General features: G+C 40.6%; 1 protein-coding gene across 2 annotated transcripts in view; it reads right to left on the reverse strand.

The window, feature by feature from the left end:
* The window catches only part of prdm15 (PR domain containing 15), a 37,345-nt gene continuing 16,789 nt past the window's right edge, over window positions 1-20,556 (reverse strand). For both annotated transcript variants that reach the window (XM_088321336.1, XM_088321337.1), the window contains exons 13-24: window positions 19,612-19,706; window positions 19,405-19,536; window positions 18,223-18,363; window positions 17,970-18,133; window positions 15,578-15,657; window positions 14,571-14,690; window positions 14,371-14,502; window positions 12,602-12,685; window positions 8,415-8,590; window positions 8,263-8,343; window positions 5,908-6,129; window positions 1-738 (exon numbers count right to left, since the gene is read on the reverse strand). In XM_088321336.1, the coding sequence (XP_088177462.1) occupies window positions 229-738; window positions 5,908-6,129; window positions 8,263-8,343; window positions 8,415-8,590; window positions 12,602-12,685; window positions 14,371-14,502; window positions 14,571-14,690; window positions 15,578-15,657; window positions 17,970-18,133; window positions 18,223-18,363; window positions 19,405-19,536; window positions 19,612-19,706 (1,937 nt within the window). In that variant the 3' untranslated portion in view covers window positions 1-228. The remainder of the gene's footprint in view (window positions 739-5,907; window positions 6,130-8,262; window positions 8,344-8,414; window positions 8,591-12,601; window positions 12,686-14,370; window positions 14,503-14,570; window positions 14,691-15,577; window positions 15,658-17,969; window positions 18,134-18,222; window positions 18,364-19,404; window positions 19,537-19,611; window positions 19,707-20,556) is intronic.

Consider the following 20,556-nt stretch of genomic DNA (forward strand, 5'->3'; position numbering starts at 1 on the left):
TGTAGTAGTACTTTGTTTACTATTATATATTGTTCTTATATTTGAAAAAGCCCAACAGGCTGCATGCGGCCTACGGCCCATAGTTTGCGTACCCCTGGTCTATACAGAAAGAATAATTGAGTTATCAGCTGCTAAAATATGTAAACATTTTTGGGACACCCTGTACATACAAATGCTATTTTTATCCATCCACATTATTAATTGTCTTTACATGCGACGAGTGCGCCATTAGTAGCTGAACATCTGCTGCGTGGTAGCACTCTGCTGCTGTTGCTGACTTTGGCCCCCGTTGGGCCCCTGACTTTGGACACGGTGAAGGTCCCCCTGGCCGGCTTCTGCCACAGGAGCAACTCGGTCGCCCTCAGGCGCCGGCATTGGCCTCCAGGCTTCCAGCTGGTGACCAATGGGGTTGACTAGCGTGGCCAGGTTGATGAAATGCGCGACTGACTGGGATGACCGTCCTTCTGTAGGGCCCGCGGTTTCGTGGCCGAGGTCGGGGGGCCCGTTTTGGAGCACGGCCGAACCGCCGACCGCGTCGAAGGTGACGGTGAGGATGGAATTTTCCAGCGACATGGGCCGGTCTCCGGCGCTCAGTTGCCCGACGGGGACGGGCTGCAGGCTGGTGAACTGAGTTGAGGATGGCGGACTCGCAATGGGCGTTACTGTGATGTTGCTCAGACTGACAGAGTTGCTGGGAGAAGTGGTGGATTGGGCATTGGGGTCTGTGAGAACCACCACCTGAAAAACCAACAATTGCAAGATAAAAAACCATTGGAAAGCAGTGATGGGCACATTGTTTTAAAAAAGTAATTGTAACTGAATTAGTAACAGAATTACTTTATATTTAAGGTAACGAGTTACCAGGGAACAGAGAATAATTCCATTTCGTTCCTACCAACCACCGGAGGCATTGCTACAAGCACAGTGTTCATTTTACCTCTGAAAAGTGATGGGTCCCGGGGACTCACATGCTCAAAAATCTATGGGTCCCAACAGAGATCTATGGGTCCCCAAAATTTAGTGTTATCGAGGTTGAAATTGTAAAATTGTTGACAAATAATATGATGGAATCTATATATTCATTCAGTTTTAATAATCAAATTATTAATTCATTTTCTGCATCAAATTATTGTGGGTAATATACTGATTAAAGGGATAACCACAAACCTGTCTTTTTTTCATTTTCTCCTTGAATAATTCCTTTTTTTTCTTAACTTCTTTATACAACATCATCATTCGTAATATAATGCATCGAAGCAGGTGAGCCGTTTGAGAGCAGGCTCTCTTGAATGAGTTAGGCGAAAAAGCCGGTTCTCTAAAGAGAGAAGGACTTTTCACTACACAACTCGAGATCGGCGTGTAGACGAAAACTCGAACCGCGAGACCAAAACAACATCTGCTGGATTTGCCAGACGAAAAGTTTTGAGTGCGGTAAATCTTTGTTTAAAAAAAATGTAATCGGGTAATAATGACAATTTTGTGTCAAAAAAGTTGCGTCCCAGGGACGCACGTTGATTTGAGACTATGCGTCCCCAGCAAAAATGATGCATCTAGGACGCAGGGACGCGGGCAAACGAGAACACTGCAAGCACTGAAGGACTAATACCAGCGTCATCAATAGAAACCCCGGTAACAAAAAGAAGAAATCTCGGCTAGACCAAAGACAACGGCAACTGATGTGAGTGAGGCCATATCAACACCACAGAACCTGGGGAAAGTGCTAGGCAACGCCCTAGAAAAGGCAGAACAGATGTCCTTCATGGACATCCCCAAGGTAGCCCAGGAAGTGTTAACAGCCTCAGTAGAATGGCAGCACAGCCACAGGCGGCATAATACGGGCAACAGTCCTGGCCAAAACCAGAGGGATAAGCACCACTTAGACCAAACAAACTCTAGATAAGCAGTCATAACAAAAAAAAGTCAAGCGGTCAAATGAAAACCTGCTGGCGCAACAATGTCGCGGCGCAACAAAGTCGCAGCGCAACGCACACAAGAGCACCCCCCAGGCACCCCACCCAGGAAAGGGGCTGGAGGCACAAGATGCAGCAAACCCCCCAAAGAAAATTGGGGGCCAGAAGGGGACATAGGGATGAGGGCGACATTCGGCCACAGAAAGATGCCTGCATCTTCCAAACGCCACCGCAGGCAGGCGGAGCCAACGAATAAGGAATGAAGCACGGCTACGCTCCGAGTGGAAGTCAAGGCGAGTAAAAGCAAAGTCCCACAGGAAATCCACTGAAGGCCTGCCTCAGCCAGAGACCCCAAGATGGGACATGAGGAGCAGCACTGGGACAAATCCTTTGTGTGCCCTCGACCGAGCAGACGGCGCTGCCAAGAACAGCGTGCCCGAGCTGGTCAGCAAAACTACCCAGCGCCAAACCAGGCCCCTGAAAGGCCAAACTCACAAGCAGAGGTGTGGGTTGGGATGCTAAGCCTAACAGAGTCGTCGCAGAAAGGGGGACCACATCCAAGCTGGCCACAAGTAGGCAGTCAGCAACAACCCAACTGAAAAAAAACCCTAAAGCGCCAAAAAAGGAGAGGCAACGGTGAGAAGGCAAATAGGAGACCCTGTAGGAGTGCACCAACACAATCAGGTCCTAAGGACCATCCGGCACCATGAGCGAAGGACAACTAAAGACAGTCGGTCTCACCCCAGAGGCAAAAAGACCAGCACTGGCCATGCTTAAGGACCAGACTCACCACATCGGGATGAAGGCGACACCGCCCGGGGAGAACCCAACAGGAATGGCAACCGACCAGACAATACTAAACGCCCGGCAGGCATACAGCCACCCAGACAGGCCAGCCCACCAGAGGAGACGGTTGGCCCGCAGCATTAGTAGTGCTAAAGTAGGGAAGACAGCAAAGACGTAAACCACTGCAGGGAGGCAAGGGCAGCCCCTAAAGTGGACATGAGGGCGGACAGCACCTGGCCCAGCGCCACGGCCCCTGCCAGGCCGGTCAAAGAAACTTATTGTAACTGACCGGAAAGGTGGGCAGGCAGATGGGTCGCCGGCAAAGCAGAATGTATCCGTGGCAGCCCATTGATTAAGATGCTGTCGGCAAGGAGGTCCAATTTTCAAAAAAGCAGAAGGAAGGAGGACGGGAATGCAGCCTGCAGGGAAAAAGGCAAGCACACAGCACAAGGAGGCATCCAACGGAAATAGGCGTAACAGGACGATGACACAGTAAGCCAAGGGAAAGGGGTGCCAACGCCGCCTGCACGCCAAACGCTCAAGCAAACATAGTGCCAGGCATTAAACGCAAAAATGGAACAGGAAAAGGACGCAGTAAGCCGAGGGAAGTAGCATGGCAAACGCGAAAGAGCATGCAGCGCAAGGAGGCATCCAACGCAAAAAGTCTAACAGAACTTCTAAGAGGGCGAAAAAACACACCTCTGACGAAAACAGTCTTAAGGCTAATAGCAGTAGGGATGGCAAAAATGCCAATTCCCTCAATTGGAGCAGAGCTGCATGCACCTGCCACACGAGAAGATAAAATGTGGCATAGGTGTGATGAGACTGGAATTTATAGACATTCCTGATGACACAGGTGTGATGGAGTGACACATTTCAGTATGCATTTCTCGGACTGCGCATGCACGAAGGTGAAATTCAGTACTTTTAGCACAGCTTCTGGCGGTCGGTAGGAACCAAATCTTCATCCTTTATGTAGTAATAATCAGGTTCCTACAGCTTAAGTCAAGTTAAATTCAAGACTTTAAGTTTTTTTTTTAATGCTTTTTTTAAATAAAATTAACACATATATGAAATAAACAAAACACCACATGAATTAGGGGCAGTTTTATACAACTGTGTACAGTGTGTATTTATATATGTAATATATATATATATAGATTATATACAGTGGCTTGTGAAACTATTTGGCCCCCTTGAACTTTGTGACCTTTTGCCCCATTTCAGACTTCAAACAAAAAGATATAAAACTGTAATTTCTTGTGACGCATCAACAATAAGTTGGACACAATCATGAAGTTGAACACACTTTATTGGATATTTTAAACTTTTTTTAAAGTGGGTGTGCAAAATTATTCAGCCCCATTGATAATACTTTGTAGCGCCACCTTTTGCTGCAATTACAGCTGCAAGTCGCTTGGAGTATGTATCAGTTTTGCACATCGAGAAACTGATATTTTTGCCCATTCCTCCTTGCAAAACAGCTCCAGTTCAGTGAGGTTGGATGTAAAGCGTTTGTGAACAGCAGTTTTCGGTTCTTTCCACAGATTCTCAATTGGATTGAGGTCTGGACTTTAACTTGGCCATTCTAACACCTTGATATGTTTTTGGTGAACCATTCCATTGTAGCTTTTGCATTAAGTTTTGGATCATTGTCTTGTTGGAAGACAAATCTCCGTCCCAGGCTCAGGTCTTTTGCGGACTCCATCAGGTTTTCGTCCAGAATGGTCCTGTACTTGGCTCCATCCATCTTCCCATCAATTTTAACCATCTTCCCTGTCCCTGCTGAAGAAAAGCAGGCCCAAACCATGATGCTGCCACCACCATGTTTGACTGTGGGGATAGTGTGTTGAGGGTGATGAGCTGTGCTGCTTTTACACTAAACATAACATCTTGCATTGTTGCCAACAAGTTCGATTTTGGTCTCATCTGACCAGAGCACCTTCTTCCACATGTTTGTGTGTCTCCCAGGTGGATTGTGTCAAACTTTAAACAACACTTTTTATGGATATCTTTAAGAAATGGCTTCCTTCTTACCACTCTTCCATAAAGGCCAGATTTGTGCAGTATACGACTGATTGTTGTCCTATGGACAGATTCTCCCACCTCACCTGTAGACCTCTGCAGTTCATCCAGAATGATCATGGGCCTCTTGGCTGCATCTCTGTTCAGTTTTCTCCTTGTATGAGCTGAAAGTTTAGGGGGACGGCCCGATCTTGGTAGATTTGCAGTGGTCAGATACTCCTTCCATTTCAATATTATTAATTGCACAGTGCTCCTTGGGGTGTTCAAAGCTTTGGAAATCTTTTTGTATTCAAATCCAGCTTTAAACTTCTCCACAACAGTATCTCAGACCTGCCTGGTGTGTTCCTCGTTCTTCGTGATGCTTTAAACAGACCTCTGAGACTATCACAGTGCAGGTGCATTCCAACAGAAACTTGATTGCACACAGGTGGATTCCATTCTGCACGTAAAGGGGCTGAATAATTTTGCACACCCACTTTTTCGTTTTTTATTTGTCAAAAAGTTTAAAATATCCAATAAAGTGTGTCCCACCTATTATTGGTGCGTGACAAAAAATTACAGTTTTATATCTTTTTGTTTGAAGTCTGAAATGTGGCAAAAAGTCAAAGTTCAAGGGGGCCAAATAGTTTCGCAAGTCACTGTATACTGCTACAAACATTTAAAAAAATATATCATATTTTGCTCTAGTTGAAAACTTTCCCTATAAAAACATAATACTATTTTGTTTTTAGACATGGAAAACAGTAAATAAAAAGGATGTTTACGGTACATCATGGATCCTCAGTCAAACAGATAACAATTAACCTTTCTGCTACATTCGTGAAGCATTTTCATGACGATAAATGAAAAATGACTTAACTAAATCTTTTTATTTCAAACAAATATAAATCCAATGCGTTAACAGTTTTAGGCTTTGGAAAGTTGGATTTAAGACATTTTAATGCTTAAGGCCTTATGTTGACAATAACGAATTCAATGCTTTTTAAGGATCCGCGGGAACCCTGATAGAGTTTAAAAGACAGTAAAGCATCATTTAGTATTTTATAACACATCTCCATCAAATTCACTTAAGTAGTCTCTTTATAGATTTTCACGTCTTTGTAATGTGTAAACTAACTGCAACTGTTCTCTTTCCAATAGAATGGCGGAGGGCCTCGGGAATGGTCAGATAAATACAAAACCGTACCTGCTGGATACTCTGCACTGCAGAACTCGTTTCCGTCTCCTCACCAACGACGACGGTGTGTAATTCTCGCAGAACTTCCTGCCTGGGCTCGGTGAAATCCACATAATCGTCTGATCCGGAAAGGTCAGGCTCAGGCGTGACTTTTTGCTTCTTCTTGGCTTGGCGAATAGGTCGACGGGGTCTCTCTTGAGGAAGACCGTCTTTTTCCAGATTCAGGTTCGGCTACGGGATTACGAAGTTGTTCGTTACATTTCGCCGAATTCCAAAACACACATGCGTAAGATGATCTTGAAAAAAACGTTTTTTTGCAATGTTCCCTCTAGGCTTCCACAGGTCTGAGTGATCACACGAAGTTTGTGTGTGCCTCTTGAAATAACGGTGAGCAACATCAGTCCCAAGTGTGGCAACCGAGTCATTATCAAACATGTCCAAAACCTAAAGAACAACCAATTTAATTCCCGCTGGCTTTCATGCAACACTGCCGTAAAATTCGGACTATAAGCCGCAATTCTTAAAGGCTTTCAACCCTCGGCTCATGGCTTTTTTCTAAAGGCCGCCAGGGAGTGCCAGAAAAGTATAGGCAAGGGTGAGACAGGTGGAATATATGTGTAAAGGAAGACGCAAGTTTAATGTAACTCCGTGCTTTGATAAAACTAGCATAAACAGACCCTTATCATGAAAAAGGTGTCAATCGAAAGGGGAGGGCTAACTACCGTATTAGGAATAATTTTACGAGTCTGTTTATTTGTAAACAGAAATTAATGTGGCGAAAAGAACGGATTACAAGAAGCAAGGTCCAATGAAGCAGAAATGTTTGAGGTGGATTTCTATTCATCTGCCAAATAAACCTTTTACATGGTGGGATCCTATGGATTATTCTTGATGTAACAAAGCCATTTTCGCGGACATTCAAAGAAGATGAAGACGGCAAGGGGACGTACGCCGATTTTATAGTATTTGTTTAACAAAAGTCCGGCAAGCCACCGGCAGGCTCTCGGAACGTTAAGGGGTTAAGTTACCGTATATCATTAAAACTTTTTCTGTGTACCGTATTTCTTTGTTAATGTCTCATGTTTCAATGTGGGCACATGCGCCTTATAGTCAGGTGCAGCTTATATATGTACAAAAGTATTTTTCCTTTGAAAACTAATCGGGTGCGGCTTATAAACAGGTGCGCCTTAAAGTCCGAATTTTACGGTGGTTAGTTGTTCAGATTTTAATAAATTGGCTAATGTAGTATTGGAACGGCTGCACGGACCACACACATGAGTTGTATTCACAACAATTATTACATGATATTTCTTTTTTTGAAAAAAAAAAAAGTATTCTATCATACATAATACTAACATTTTGTGGATTTATTTAGTCGGTTGCACACTACAGAACTGTATCCAATCACACTTTTAGGTGGAAGTACAATGATGGAAAAAAGATTGACTGCGATTAAAGAAACTCCAAAAAAACATGTGTTTTTTTCTGCTTTTTCTTCTTTATTTTTTTCACTTTTTTCTTTCATTTTTTTTCTTTTGTTTCATTTTCCAAACTATTTCTTTCCTTTTTCCTAACTTTTTACTTTTTCCTGCCTTTTCTTCCTTTTGTCCTTTAGCTTCTTTTATGTGTTGCTTCCTTTGTTTTTTTTTCCGTAGCTTTTTCCTTTCTTACCTGTTTTTTTTCTTTTCTTCTTTTCTTTTTATTTTCTATTTTTGTCTAATTTTATTTTTTTTGTCTTATTTTTTCCCCCTTCAAGTCATTTTGTGTTACATAATAATTGGTAATATATGGATGAAAGAAACAAAATAATCTAAAGAGCCGTTTGGGTGTTGAAAGAGCAAGCTCTTTTTAGTGACGCCGCTTCCCTAAAAAGACGGAAACAAGTGGCAACATTGAGCTAGGAAAGGTCACATAACTACGTAGTCCAACTGTGAAGGCGATTATTAAAGTAAACCAAACTTGTCTCTGTATAGTTTAATGTCTTAGTGATAAGGAATAATACAATAATTATATTTGATTTTAAAAAGCAAACTCCACCACCGCCCCCCTCTCACTCGCAATAACTAAAGCTCGCATGCTTGCTTTCATTTACTCAATCTCGTGCTGACATTGACTTGAAAACACAGCATTTAAAATACACAAAAGGAACCCGTACTGTTTTTGCCTGCATGCACGGAAATTCTGGCCATATTTGATAGGGTGTTGATTTTGCAATTTCGAGCCCTGATTTTTATGCACAGGATAGCTTTACATGTGTGCTGAGAAGGTCTGGCCAGTGCACAATTGCTCACACGCACAGCTTAGAGGGAACATTGGTTTTATGCAAAGTTCAGATGAAGACCCTTTTTCAGGTTTAAAGCAAACCTGCCCAACACCGACAGACGAGTCATTGATTGTTTGGGATTCCTGAAACTCGTCAAAGTCTTCAACTCTTACAGGCACAATCTTAAAACATAAAAGGAAAACTCAGGTGTCAACCGAAAAACTAGACCCAACTCAAAAGTGATGGTGCTCACCTCAGGATGTTTGCGCCGCAGGTGTCGGTTCATTGAGGCCCGCGTGGAAACTTTGGTGCCGCAGAGTTGACACGACTGGGCCTCCACTTTCTCATGGGTCAGGTGCACATGTTTCTGCAGCATGTACTCCGTGAGGTATTTCTTATCACAGGTGACACAAGTCCAGGTTTTTCCCACTGTGCAGGGGAAACAGAAAACATAAGAGACTTGGTAAGAATGAAAATTAATGTTCAATGGTGAAGCCGTGTAACTTTGTCAACAGAACAATTCATGAGTCATGTTTTAGACTGGTTAAACCAGGGGTCGGGAATCTTTTGAACCCAAAAGCCATAAAAGAAAAAACATTTTGATTTAATTTCAGAGAGAGACCCATATATATATATTTTAAGACAAAATTCAACAAAACTGCCAAACACGCTCTCTAGACAAAAGCAAATTCTTCAGCGCATTTTATTTCACTGTGACGTTTTATGATTTGATAAAAGGTATGAAATAATAACAATGCCAGAGCCTGTTTTCCATATCAAAATAAATATACCACTTATAATGTGTCTTCCTCCCGAAGTTACTTAAGAGTGTTGAGGCTCATTTTGACTCATTTGGTGCTAAATAATCATTTTAAAAAGTACACGCAAAGAGCTTTGTCAAAATGTCACAATACTGCAAACAAGTATACCAACGTGTTTACTTTCATAGCAGATGGCTCTGGGCGGGGAGAAAGAGTGCGCACTGTGTACAGCTCCGCCTGTTCCTACCGCACACCCAATCAAATTGCTATAGGTGCTACGCTAGAGATTCTGGGTATTTAAAGTTTGTTCTGTGGCTTTTCATCATAAAGTTTCTCAACAATGAACATAGTTTGTTTGATCAACCTCTGTATGAAGGATTATTTAGCGATTTACAGCCAAAACGGGGTCTGTTGGTGTGACACCTAGACTATAAACTGCAGAGGACACTTTGCCCTTTATAGACTGGACCGAACCCATTTGGCAGTCAGTATTACTTCAGCTTCTGATGTGTGGCAGTAAATGGACAAATTCTTTTTTATCCCTGAGACATATGTACTCATGAAAAAAGCCATGTATGGTTTTGTGGGCCGTAGTTTCCCGACCCCTGGGTTGGAGTCTGACATTAACCAACAGAAAAAAACATTCCCACTGAAGAACAGCCAGATAATCTATACAGTAATATTTTTCATTAGCTTAGAAAATGTTTCTCGGTACTAACGCGTTTCAAAGGAACACAATTACTTTTATCGATAACGAGTACAAACTCAAATTTTATAACTCAATTGCTGTTACAACATGGTGCGTTACTTCGCTACTTATTAAAAGTAGATAAATTACAACATCCTTTAATTGCTAACTATACCAACTTCGCTAAGGATGTCACATACAACCCTCACTCTTCCAGCTACTTAAAAAAAATAGTGGCCGTGTTTGTATGTACTTACAAAATACATCTAAATACTGAGGTGCCGTATCAAGCAGAGTATGAGAAAGATAACATTTGTCATTGTGATGAAGGAATTTTACCTACCATATATACTTGCAAGGAAGCCAAAGTAATAACTTAACATGTTATAGTTATATTTCGACATAGTTATATTTTATAGCTTATGAGTGATGTTGATACTATTGTTTCCTTGTCCTTGAGGGAGAAGGATGAGCCTAGTTGCTCCACAGTGCATTCATTTCAAGCCATTTTACGAGTACTTGGATCTGATGTACGCCATCTTCTCGATTATGCCGCATCGGTCAAGATTTTGTGGCAGGGGTCATTCTGGTTTAACCTATATTTTGGGTTAATGAAGTCTGTGTGTTGTTGCAGCCTGGTCATGCTGGAGGGGGGATTACCTTATGTGTGGCCCAGTCTCAAGGTTTCTTCATTTTCCTCATGCTGAGGTTTTTGAGTCTTTCCTTGTCCTCATGTAGGTTTCAGATCAAAGGATGTTGAGACTTATTGTAATTAAGGGTTATACAAAAAAGACTTGACTAATGATAGATTATTAAAATGTGTCACAGAGTTTGTTGACATTATCGCATAAGTTTTCAGCTATATCAGCGTTATTATTTTATCAGCACATCATTAGTTTGATAATCACATGATCAATTTAGTTGTTATAAATGCAACTTATACTCATTCACTTTGGAAGAAGTATTTACTTTCCGTTGGTACTTTCCTAGTAATGTTTCCAAGAGCCCTTGAGTCTACCATACTCTTATCATACAAACTTGAACATCCAACTGCCTCCAGTCATAACAACGGTCTGTTTGTGAAGATGTGACATCCTCACTTTGCCTAGAAAATTACAGCAAGCTTAGTTTCATTTTCCATTTAGCCAATCCACACCCCTTTTCTATAAGACAGGGCCAAGAAATTTTTCGATACCTTTTGTGGGACAACGCTCTCCTGATCAACTGGCCCAGAGTATACTGTTTTTATTTTGCAACTTTGTAATGAAAGTTCTCAACAGAAATGCTCCCGAGAGTTCAACACGTGGTAAGACACGGAATGTCTACGCCAACACTTGTAAAATACTGAATTAGGGGGAACGGTGTATATGCACATATTGGGTTTCACCAGTAACAAATGGTAGCCAGCTAATGCAGAGTGTGTGTGGCTTAAACAGAAATAACAAACCAACGGGAAATCAATAGGGCAAACGTTAGTGCAGAATTTACCGTAAACATGTGCTGAATTTTGGTCTTTTTATTTGTATAACTAGTTTCAAACCACAATCGGTGTAAGACAAGGCTGCATTCTCTCTTTAACTTTATTCAACATATTCCTGCAGAGGATCATGTCTGAAGCTCTGGAGCAATATGGAGGTACAGTTAGTATTGGGGAACACATCACTAACCTCTCTTTTGCTGATTATATTGTCAGAATGGCAGGAGACAAACAGGACCTCAGAATCTAGTCAATTGCCTGGACAAAACATTAAGCCAGTATGGAATGGAAATCAGCACAGAAAAAACAAAAGTAATGACCAACAATCTTAAAGGTATCACGACCAAAATCATCATCAACCACGGAGAGTTTTAACCTGTCACTAAATTTAAATATTTAGGAGCTGTCATATCAGAAAAGCGATAAGAACTGGAAATCGTTGCCAGGATAACTCAGACCCACAATCACACTTGCCAGACTTCTGAGGCACAAGAAGATAGCAGTGAAATCAAAGATGAGACTCATGCAAGCACTGGTTACTTCCATCTTCCTCTACGCTTAAAAGACACGAACTCAGAGAGCAAAACAAGAAAAGGAAATCCAAGCCATGGAGCTGCGATGCTTCATGAAACATCTAAGCATCAGCTACTTAGCCCATGTGACAAACAAAACAGTGCACAACACCATCAAAGGGCACCTACAAAGGACTGTTGTCAACTGTGCATAGAGGGAAACTTCAGTGGTATGGTAACATCACAAGATCATCAGGACTGACCAAGATAATTATCCAGGGCACAGTCCAAAGGGGCAGGAGGAGAGGAAGACCGAAAAAGAACTGGGCCGACAACTTCAAGAATGGACTGGTCCCAACTTTGCCATAACCCAAAAAAGGCCAGTTAACCGTAAGTAGCAGTGGAGAAAGCTGTCCTCATTGGTGCCCCGACGACCGATGCGATTAAGGGATTCGTGAACTGTGATTTTTGAAACATGCTATGCCAGGAGAACAAAACCAAATATTTTTGACGGTCATCATAAATTGATAAAAGTGATCTTGGAGTGGTTTGAAACCCAGAGACAAAATTGATATGGAGTGTCTTGCTAAGTGCTGGTTTGCAGCGTCCCAAGAATAGGCCAGCCAAGAAAAATGAAGGCTGTTGGTGTAAACCCTTTTTACTATTTTTTTATTATGTGGCTATTTTAAAGCATTTTCAGGGGTCAGCTATAATGATATGTGCGGTAGTAACTATATCGTTACTTTCAGAGTAATTCACTACTTTTTGGTGTCAGTAATGATTTTTTTAAATGAAGTAGCTAATATCTACAATGAATTCCATTTTTGGGTATGACAACCAACACTGTACTGGAGTGACATAACATTTGAGAGAAAAATATTTGAGCACAAGCAGTTTACACAAACAATATAAAGCATGCATTGCAGAACCTTCCCCTTTCTTCCCCGCGTTTACCACTTCTGCGGCATTGCAGAAGCTTCCGGCTTAACATTACATACTTGCCTGTATGAATGAGTTTGTGCGTCTCCAAAGTTGTTCTTTCACTGAAGGTTTTGCCACACAGCTCACACATGAAGTCCTTTATACCTACAGACACACACGCAGAATACGATGCATTACATTGCTGATTTCAAGATGGCACTTTCATGTGAAAACTAGTGACTGTTTCAATAGTCGACTAGTCACCAACTATTGAAATGATTAGTTGAATAATTGGATAATTATGATTGATTAAGAAACGCCAAAATGTTTTTTTCATTGAGCACAATGTAGGTTTGTAAAAAAAAACAAAAAACAATGATTTTTACAGTAAATAAATCTGCATTTCAACACAAGTAACATTACTAACCTTTTACTTAAACCAAAAAGTAATAGGGCAGGAAATGAAATTCGGCTCATCAGCAACTCGTATAAAAGGTACATAAAAACTAAAACTGGCTTGTTTTTTTTCGCTCTACAAGTCTTTTGCACTATTATATAGTATAATTTTTCAAAATACTCCAACTCATTATTATATATTTACATTTACAGAAACTGTGCAGGACAGACGTATCGACAATTTGGTCTGTATACATGTGTACAAGAATGACAAAGTACTGTACTATCCATCCATCCATCCAAATAGCTCCCTGAGTTTTTTTTTTTTACAATAAATAGATAAAAATAAACCAAGATGACTTAATTTAACTCAAAACGTGCATTGAAATTTCAACAAAGCTCACGAATTGAGAAGTGTGAGGATTTCGGTTTTAGAGCCAGATTGATGAACTAATGTTAACAGCTAATGACTCAGCCTTCCATTTTAGCATGCTTTTTTATGCACTTCCTCAAACTCAAACACACACGCTTGATTGACGAACTAATGTAATGATAAGAGCTAATATATCAGTCTCCACCTGAACGTGCTTCCCTAAAACAAGTTAACTACACTTTTTACGCTATGCCTTAATCGCATACATGCTTTTCTACCAGAGCCTTTTTACAATTTCAATATTATAGGCAGACTTTATTCACAGGCATGTCGGGACCCAGGAGTTAGCAGAGCTGCCATTATTTGCTCAGCTCAAACTTTATTCTTCCTGCTTCAGTGGCTCTGCCCCCGGTTGCTTATCCAAGAAGAAGGTGTGTGGTGGGTAGCGCCCGAGACAGAAGGCAGGAGAGAGTGAGAGAGGGAGAAGCGGATCGTTTGCATCTGGGCCTAGATAACCCAGTTTTAAATATATGTAATCAACAACCCGCAGGGAAAAAAATGACAATACCAATATCCGTCAAACTGTCTAATATGTGGGCCGATAATCAGCCTACCCAATAATCGGTCGACCTTCAATATAAAATGTACAATGCATGTCATAAAAACCTTATAGGCTTGAATGTTGCTTAAATTTTACATAGGCGAGTCAGACTCTGTTTTGTTCAACTGTCCGACATGCTCTTTAAATGTCCGTGTGTTAACGATTTACCGCCATGATCCGCAAGGTCTGCTCTGCAAACTTGCGAGAAGTCAGGCTAAAATGTTCCCAAACTTAACAAGTTTAAGTGTGCGTACTTGATGTAGACGCCGTCTGTCAATCCTGTGTTACCTCTATAGACAGAGACACTATTGTGCATTAGCGTCGCTCAGCAGGCATTATAATCAAGTAATATTCCTTCCTCTGTTGGAAAAACGTGTTTGACGACAACAGTCGGCAATGGGATTCATTGGCAACTATTTTTACCATTCATTTTTTTGTCGAAAACGGAGACTTATCGTTGCAGGCCTGATGATAACTCACCCGTATGTCTTTTATAGTGTTTGAGCATGTTGATTTTCTGAGCAAACTTGCGGTTGCACTCCTTACATTCATACTCTTTGATGCCCTTGTGCAACTTCATGTGGTGCCTGAGGGCATGCTTGGTCTTCATCCCTGCACAAATTCCATTATGTCAAAACAATCCCCCAAAACATTTTTGCGTTCACACAACAGGAGCAGACCTTTGCCACACTCGGCACACAGAAAGTCTCGGATATCATCGTGGACCCGGAGGTGCTCTTTTAGCATGTCCTTCCTGGCAAAAGATTTGCCACACTTATCACAGCTGTGGCTTTTTACACCTGCAGGATGCATGAGAAACTCTTTATGTATTTGAACATGATCCACACTGTACTTAATATGAATAAAAAAATTAAAACCTGTACTGCAATTGTATCAACCTTTTTTAAGACTGGGCAAAAAAATGATAGGGAAAATATGCTTTTTAGTCACTTTGAGTCTCTATAGTTAAGATTCGTCCTCATGCTTTATCACATTCATTTTCTGTTGCGCGACACAATAGTCACATCTAGTGGATAAATATGACATAGGTCCTTTTAAGAAAGAACTATTTTTTTAAATGTACCTTAAGAAAAAACTTAAATGAAAGAGTCTTAAAATGTAATTCCATAGCATCATCGTTAGACTAAATGTTTGAACCAACCAACCTGCACATTATGTAATTTTGAGAATCATATTTTCCAAATACAATTTTAAATTATTTTTCTCTTTCAAAACAAAACAAAAATGTTGGGATAGGCGCCACCAGGCTGTACTTGCCCAAGACAAACCACAAGAAAATAGTGCCACTACAACCCTGGTTGGTTTATATATCCAACTCAACCCAGCTATCTATCCATCTATCATATATATATATATATATATATATATATATATATATATATATATATATATATATATACACACATTTATTTATTTATTAAATTGCAGTGCAATCTTTACTGTTTTTTTAATTAGGTAAGGAAAATAAATCCTCAATTGAGCCAAATATCTTCTTTTTTGCTTATTTCAATTTAACAAAAAAATAATTACAGTTTTAACTTTTTTTCCCCTAAGCAGACTTTTTGCAGTGACTTTGTGACTGCAGCACACAAAACAAGGCCTCACTCCAAACCATTATGCTACAGCACATTGGTTGAGGGACACTGCTGTACTGCATGCTTCTCACCAGTGTGGATGATTTTGTGCCTCTCCAGGTTGCCAATACTGTTGAAGATTCTTCCACAAATTTCACATGGATGGATATACCTTTCAAGAGAACAAGAGTTGAGGTATGTGAAAATCATGTTGTGGTGGCATAAGTTAGTAAGGACATTTCACTGATTGAATAGGACCATTATAAATGAGACGCCTGCCAAAATCTGACTCCCTATCCAAACTTCTGAAAGAACTGTCTGAAATACTTGAAAATCACTATTGTGACTTATTGAGATCACAGAATGTTACCCTAAAAGCCTCAAGTCTGTAGCTCAAACATGGACCACTGTAGCAGGTGGGTGAGATTTTGGCAACACCTGCCAAAATCGGACTCCCCTCACTTCTGAGAGAAAAGTCTGAAATACTTCAAACTCACTGTGGTGACATATTGTACAACAAGGCTACTATAGTACACCAAAGAAAGCCTTCTTGTATATAACTAGTTGTGATAGTGGATATTATAGTGTTTAACTACAATGGGTCACCTTCATTGTTGTTGACCTTTGCATATAAAATTCAGGCATTTTCAAGTGTTTCAATCACCCAAACGCACATTGAATTTTAGTTGTTTTCCCAACAATTCAATGTCATCAAATAAAAAATGATCTTGCTTTCAAAATTCTAAATATTGAATTCTGGAGCAGAGAATGATCCCATCCCTCCACAAACTAGGTCGCAGGGCAATATTCCAGCCTGAAAATAACTCCAAATACACTTCTAAGATGACCAATCTATTCCACCCTGGTCATCCTGAAAGGGGGTGTACCACTTATGAGGCCCCTTATCAAGGTTTCTTTTTTCCTCACGCTGAGGTTTTGAGTTTTTCCTTGCCCGTATGTTGGTTTAAGATCAGGCGATGGTGTAATTGTAATCCTGTGCAGTCCTTTGAGACATTTTTGTGATTAAGGGCTATACAAATAAATGGGACTTGACTTGACTTGACCAAGGCATTTACAAAGGGGCTAAGGGTAAAGGGGATGGAAAAGCCAAGCATGTCTCTGGATCTAAATCCAATAGAACACCTTTGGAGAATCTTCAAGCGTAAGGTGGAGAAGCACAAGATATTGAATATCCCCCAACTCAGCCATATTTTCATGTAGTTGTGGAAGAGCCTTTTAGTGGCAATATATGAGGCTCTGGTGAAATCCATGGCCAGGAGGATTAAAATTATTCTGCAAAATAATGCAAGCCACACAAAATACTGAACTTCAGGAACTTGTACTAAAGGGTCTACTCACTTTGGTTACCAGGGGTTTAGCTACCAATGGCTATATTATGAGTTTTTGAGGGGAAAAATAAATTTACACTGCAATATAAGCTTTACACAGACTACCTTTCATTCTGTCAAAGCGATGTTTCTTCAGTAAAGTTCAATTAAACATTATCATGAAATCTCTGCAGAAATGTGAGGGGTCTACTCAGTTTTGTGACATACTGTACGTAAGGTGTTCTTTAACCTGTTTATTGTTGTTTATGCTAGAGAAGTCAAAAATCCAATATCCACCCAACTCAAAGTTAGGCTTACCGTATTTTCAAAACCATAGGGGCGCACCGTGTTAAAAGGAGCAGTCTTTGTATTTAACCCACACACAGGGTGCACTTCTGCGACTGCACAACAACGCAAAAAAACAAGTGTGCATATTTAAAAAAATTGCAGGAGCAAAACAGAGTTTGGTTGTGTTTTTTTAAGTATTGATTACAAAGTAAAACACACAGATAACAACTTGACAGAGTTCGTTTTTCAGCTTTTTACACTTGTGAACCATCGATTCATGAATTTTCAATTATCTCGCGGCTGCGCGGTTTCCATGTTCTTCCGCGTAACGTAGAAATTAACACTATGGCGGCCGAAAACGTAGAAGGCATTCAATGAAGGGAAAGTGAGGTTTAGGATTTAATTAATATTTGGGGGACAATTCTGTTCAGCTTCCGGTAGCACAATACCTTTCAAATTACTAGATACGCTTCGGCGTTAGCATCCATGAAAACGTCCGCAAATCAGGATGCCTGTCCCCTACTGCGCAAGTGGGACACTTGTTTTGTTCACACAGCAGACACTTAAAAGTCACAGGAGATGGCATACAAATCACATTTAGCTGGAAATGTGAACGATCTCACAAAAACATCGGATTTCCCCCACAAATTGGAATCAAGCATTAACCTCTGCAATGGGAACGGCAGCCTCAGCTACACCTGCTGCTTTACATCACACACTGCTCGATAGGGTGCCCCGCGCTATTTGAAGAAAATCGAAGACTTTTTTGTGCTTCTTATTGTCGTGAAAATACGGTAATAGATTAATGTCAAGCCCGTGCTCACGAAACCAGATTTGGAAAATGAACCACTGTCAACGAGCTCCTTACTTCTGCACGAAAGGGTCAGACAGCTGCTCTCTGTGGATGACCAGGTGGGCGTTGTATGTGGCCTTGAGTGCAAAACGACGGTTGCAGATGGCGCAGCCGAAGCCACGCTCTTTGTGCTGCACCATGATGTGCTTTAGGTATTCCCGACCCTTGGCGAAAGACATCTGCCGACACGTGCAAAGGGCCCTTGTGAATTATCGTGGGGTCACGTTGATAATTGAATGAAGTTAGGCCGAAATGGGGCCAAGCTGACCTGACATTTCTTGCAATTATACTTGTGGTTCTCGGGGTCATCTTCGTCCTCATCGTCGTCTTTTTCATCGCTATCTGCTGATGAAATGCCAATCTTTTTGATGAAGTCCTCTCTCATCTGCTCGTCCATTAGGGCTATATCCTGGCACAAGATGGGCTCATTCAGCATTTGTTATAATAATCCGGGTTTAAACACTTGGAAAACAAAATCTCATTCAGACCCAGAGTTCATACACCGCTTTTTATGGCCAAATTCAAGCACTTTTAAAAAGAAGAAATCCGGTGTGAAACACGTATTTTGCAGAGCCACAAATTGAACACAAATGTTAATCTTGCGTGTATTCATCAGGACAAGATATATTTGTGAATCTGAACAAAAAGTGTTTAAATATTTTTGAGACAAATCTCTCCCAAAATAGTTGTTGGGTAAAATCATAAGTAGCTTACATTTTCAGGTGCAGAAAGTTCTTCCCATTACAATTTACCACTGGGAAACGCTATCTTATTTTTTGCACAGCCCAAAATAAATTTCCTCACGTAATACAGATTTCAGAGTGCCCTGTTTAGGTGTAACATGCACCTGTCCTCTTGGGCGCCACCCGTAGGGGGCGATAACGCTTCATAGGACAATGCAATACAAACTAATGCAAGCAAAGATGCAATGGCAAAGCAAAGCCACTGAGGAGCTAAACGATAAAATTGGGGAAAGCCAGAAAATAACAAGAAGTAAGAAAGAAAGAAAAGAAGTAGCCATACCAGCAAGCTGGCCGACAATCATGTCAGCGACCTCTAAGGTGACCCTCATGTTATGTCAAATAGATTTCTCGATCCATGAGTATTTAAAAAAAATGCATGGTTATATGATAGTTTGGCTTTTTTTAATATTATTTTTATTTAATGTTTTTCACGACGAGGATGAGCTAAATGATATACATTATCCCTTTAAACCTTTCATATTAAGGTGGAGGCCTCAAGCTATCATCTCGAGATGATAGTTTAGAAACCTTGCCTAAGCAGCAAGATGGCGGTAAATATTGTCAGCTACCCCCAAACTAACAAGTATTTTAAAACATGGGTGTTTAAATGATAGTTCAAGTACTTTTGCTTAATCATCAAATCTATATTGTTTTTTACCACTATGAGGCACGAAATGATACATCAAGGTTATTGGTTGACATCTGACCTTGAAATGAACATGAATGTGATCGCGAAGGACGTCCACTCGGAAGAACTTGCGTCCACAGATCTCACAGGTATACTTCTTATCTCCGTGAGTGAGCAGATGTTTGTTCATGTTACTTCGACAGGAGAAGACCTGTTCACACACAGGGATCAGGATTCAATCTGGTTTGTCCAGGGGAGATTTCAACTAAGCGGGCAGAGAGCTCGCCTTGCCGCAAATGGGGCACGGTGATGGTTCCTTTCTGTACTTGGTGGCCTCTTCCCCGTTGCTCTCCATCTCCTCTCTCTTCATGTGCTTTGGCCCTGTGGTGTTAAGTTAGAGCAGAAGTGTCAAACACATGGCCCGCAAGTGGTATTAGGTCAGCCAAAGGGTTTATTCCAGCTCGCAAAATAATGCTGAGAGGCACAAGAGGACAAAAAAGCCGCATCACATCAAACAATGACCTGCACTTTGAATAGGTCTAGCTCGGTTCACTAAAAAGAGACGGTGCTTTCAACTCCCAAACGGGTCTTCAGATTGTTTTTGTTTTTTCAATCCATATGTTACTAATTATTATGTAACATTATGCGCAAAAAGTGGGAAAATAAAGCAAAAAAGACAAGAATGGAAAAAAATTAAAGAAATGAAAAGAGAGAAAAATAGAAAAGAAAAAGGAAGAAAATAGCTACAAAAAAAATAAACAAAAGAAGGCAAAAAAATAAACAAAGGAAAAAAGAAAAAAAAGTCTTGGGCATCCCTTTAATACATTTATTAACAATAATATTGTAACATTACGCATAAAAATAACTTAATACCTTATTTCTCCTCACTATAAGGGCAAAGTACAGACCGTGGGCCACATGCGGCCTGGCAAAATTTTAAATCCGACCAGCCAAACGACACTGGTAAAATATGGCAATACAGGGTTTGTACACAGTTTTTCATGACCTAATGTAAGCATTTTTGATGAACTTTCAAACCCGGATTTTCATTTTCTGTAGTACGATTAAAATAGGAAATCCGGTATTATTCATGTAATTTGCAGTGGAAAAGAGGCATACCATATTTTCGGGACCATAAGTCAGCTAAAAAATGCATAATTAGGAAGAAAAAAAACCATGTGTAAGTCTCACCTGGCGTATAAGTCGCATTTAGGGGGGGGAAATTTATCCG

Source organism: Urocampus carinirostris, chromosome 17, assembly GCF_059441175.1.
Source record: "Urocampus carinirostris isolate Australia breed hairy pipefish chromosome 17, RoL_Ucar_1.0, whole genome shotgun sequence".
In the NCBI taxonomy this organism is placed as follows: domain Eukaryota; kingdom Metazoa; phylum Chordata; class Actinopteri; order Syngnathiformes; family Syngnathidae; genus Urocampus; species Urocampus carinirostris.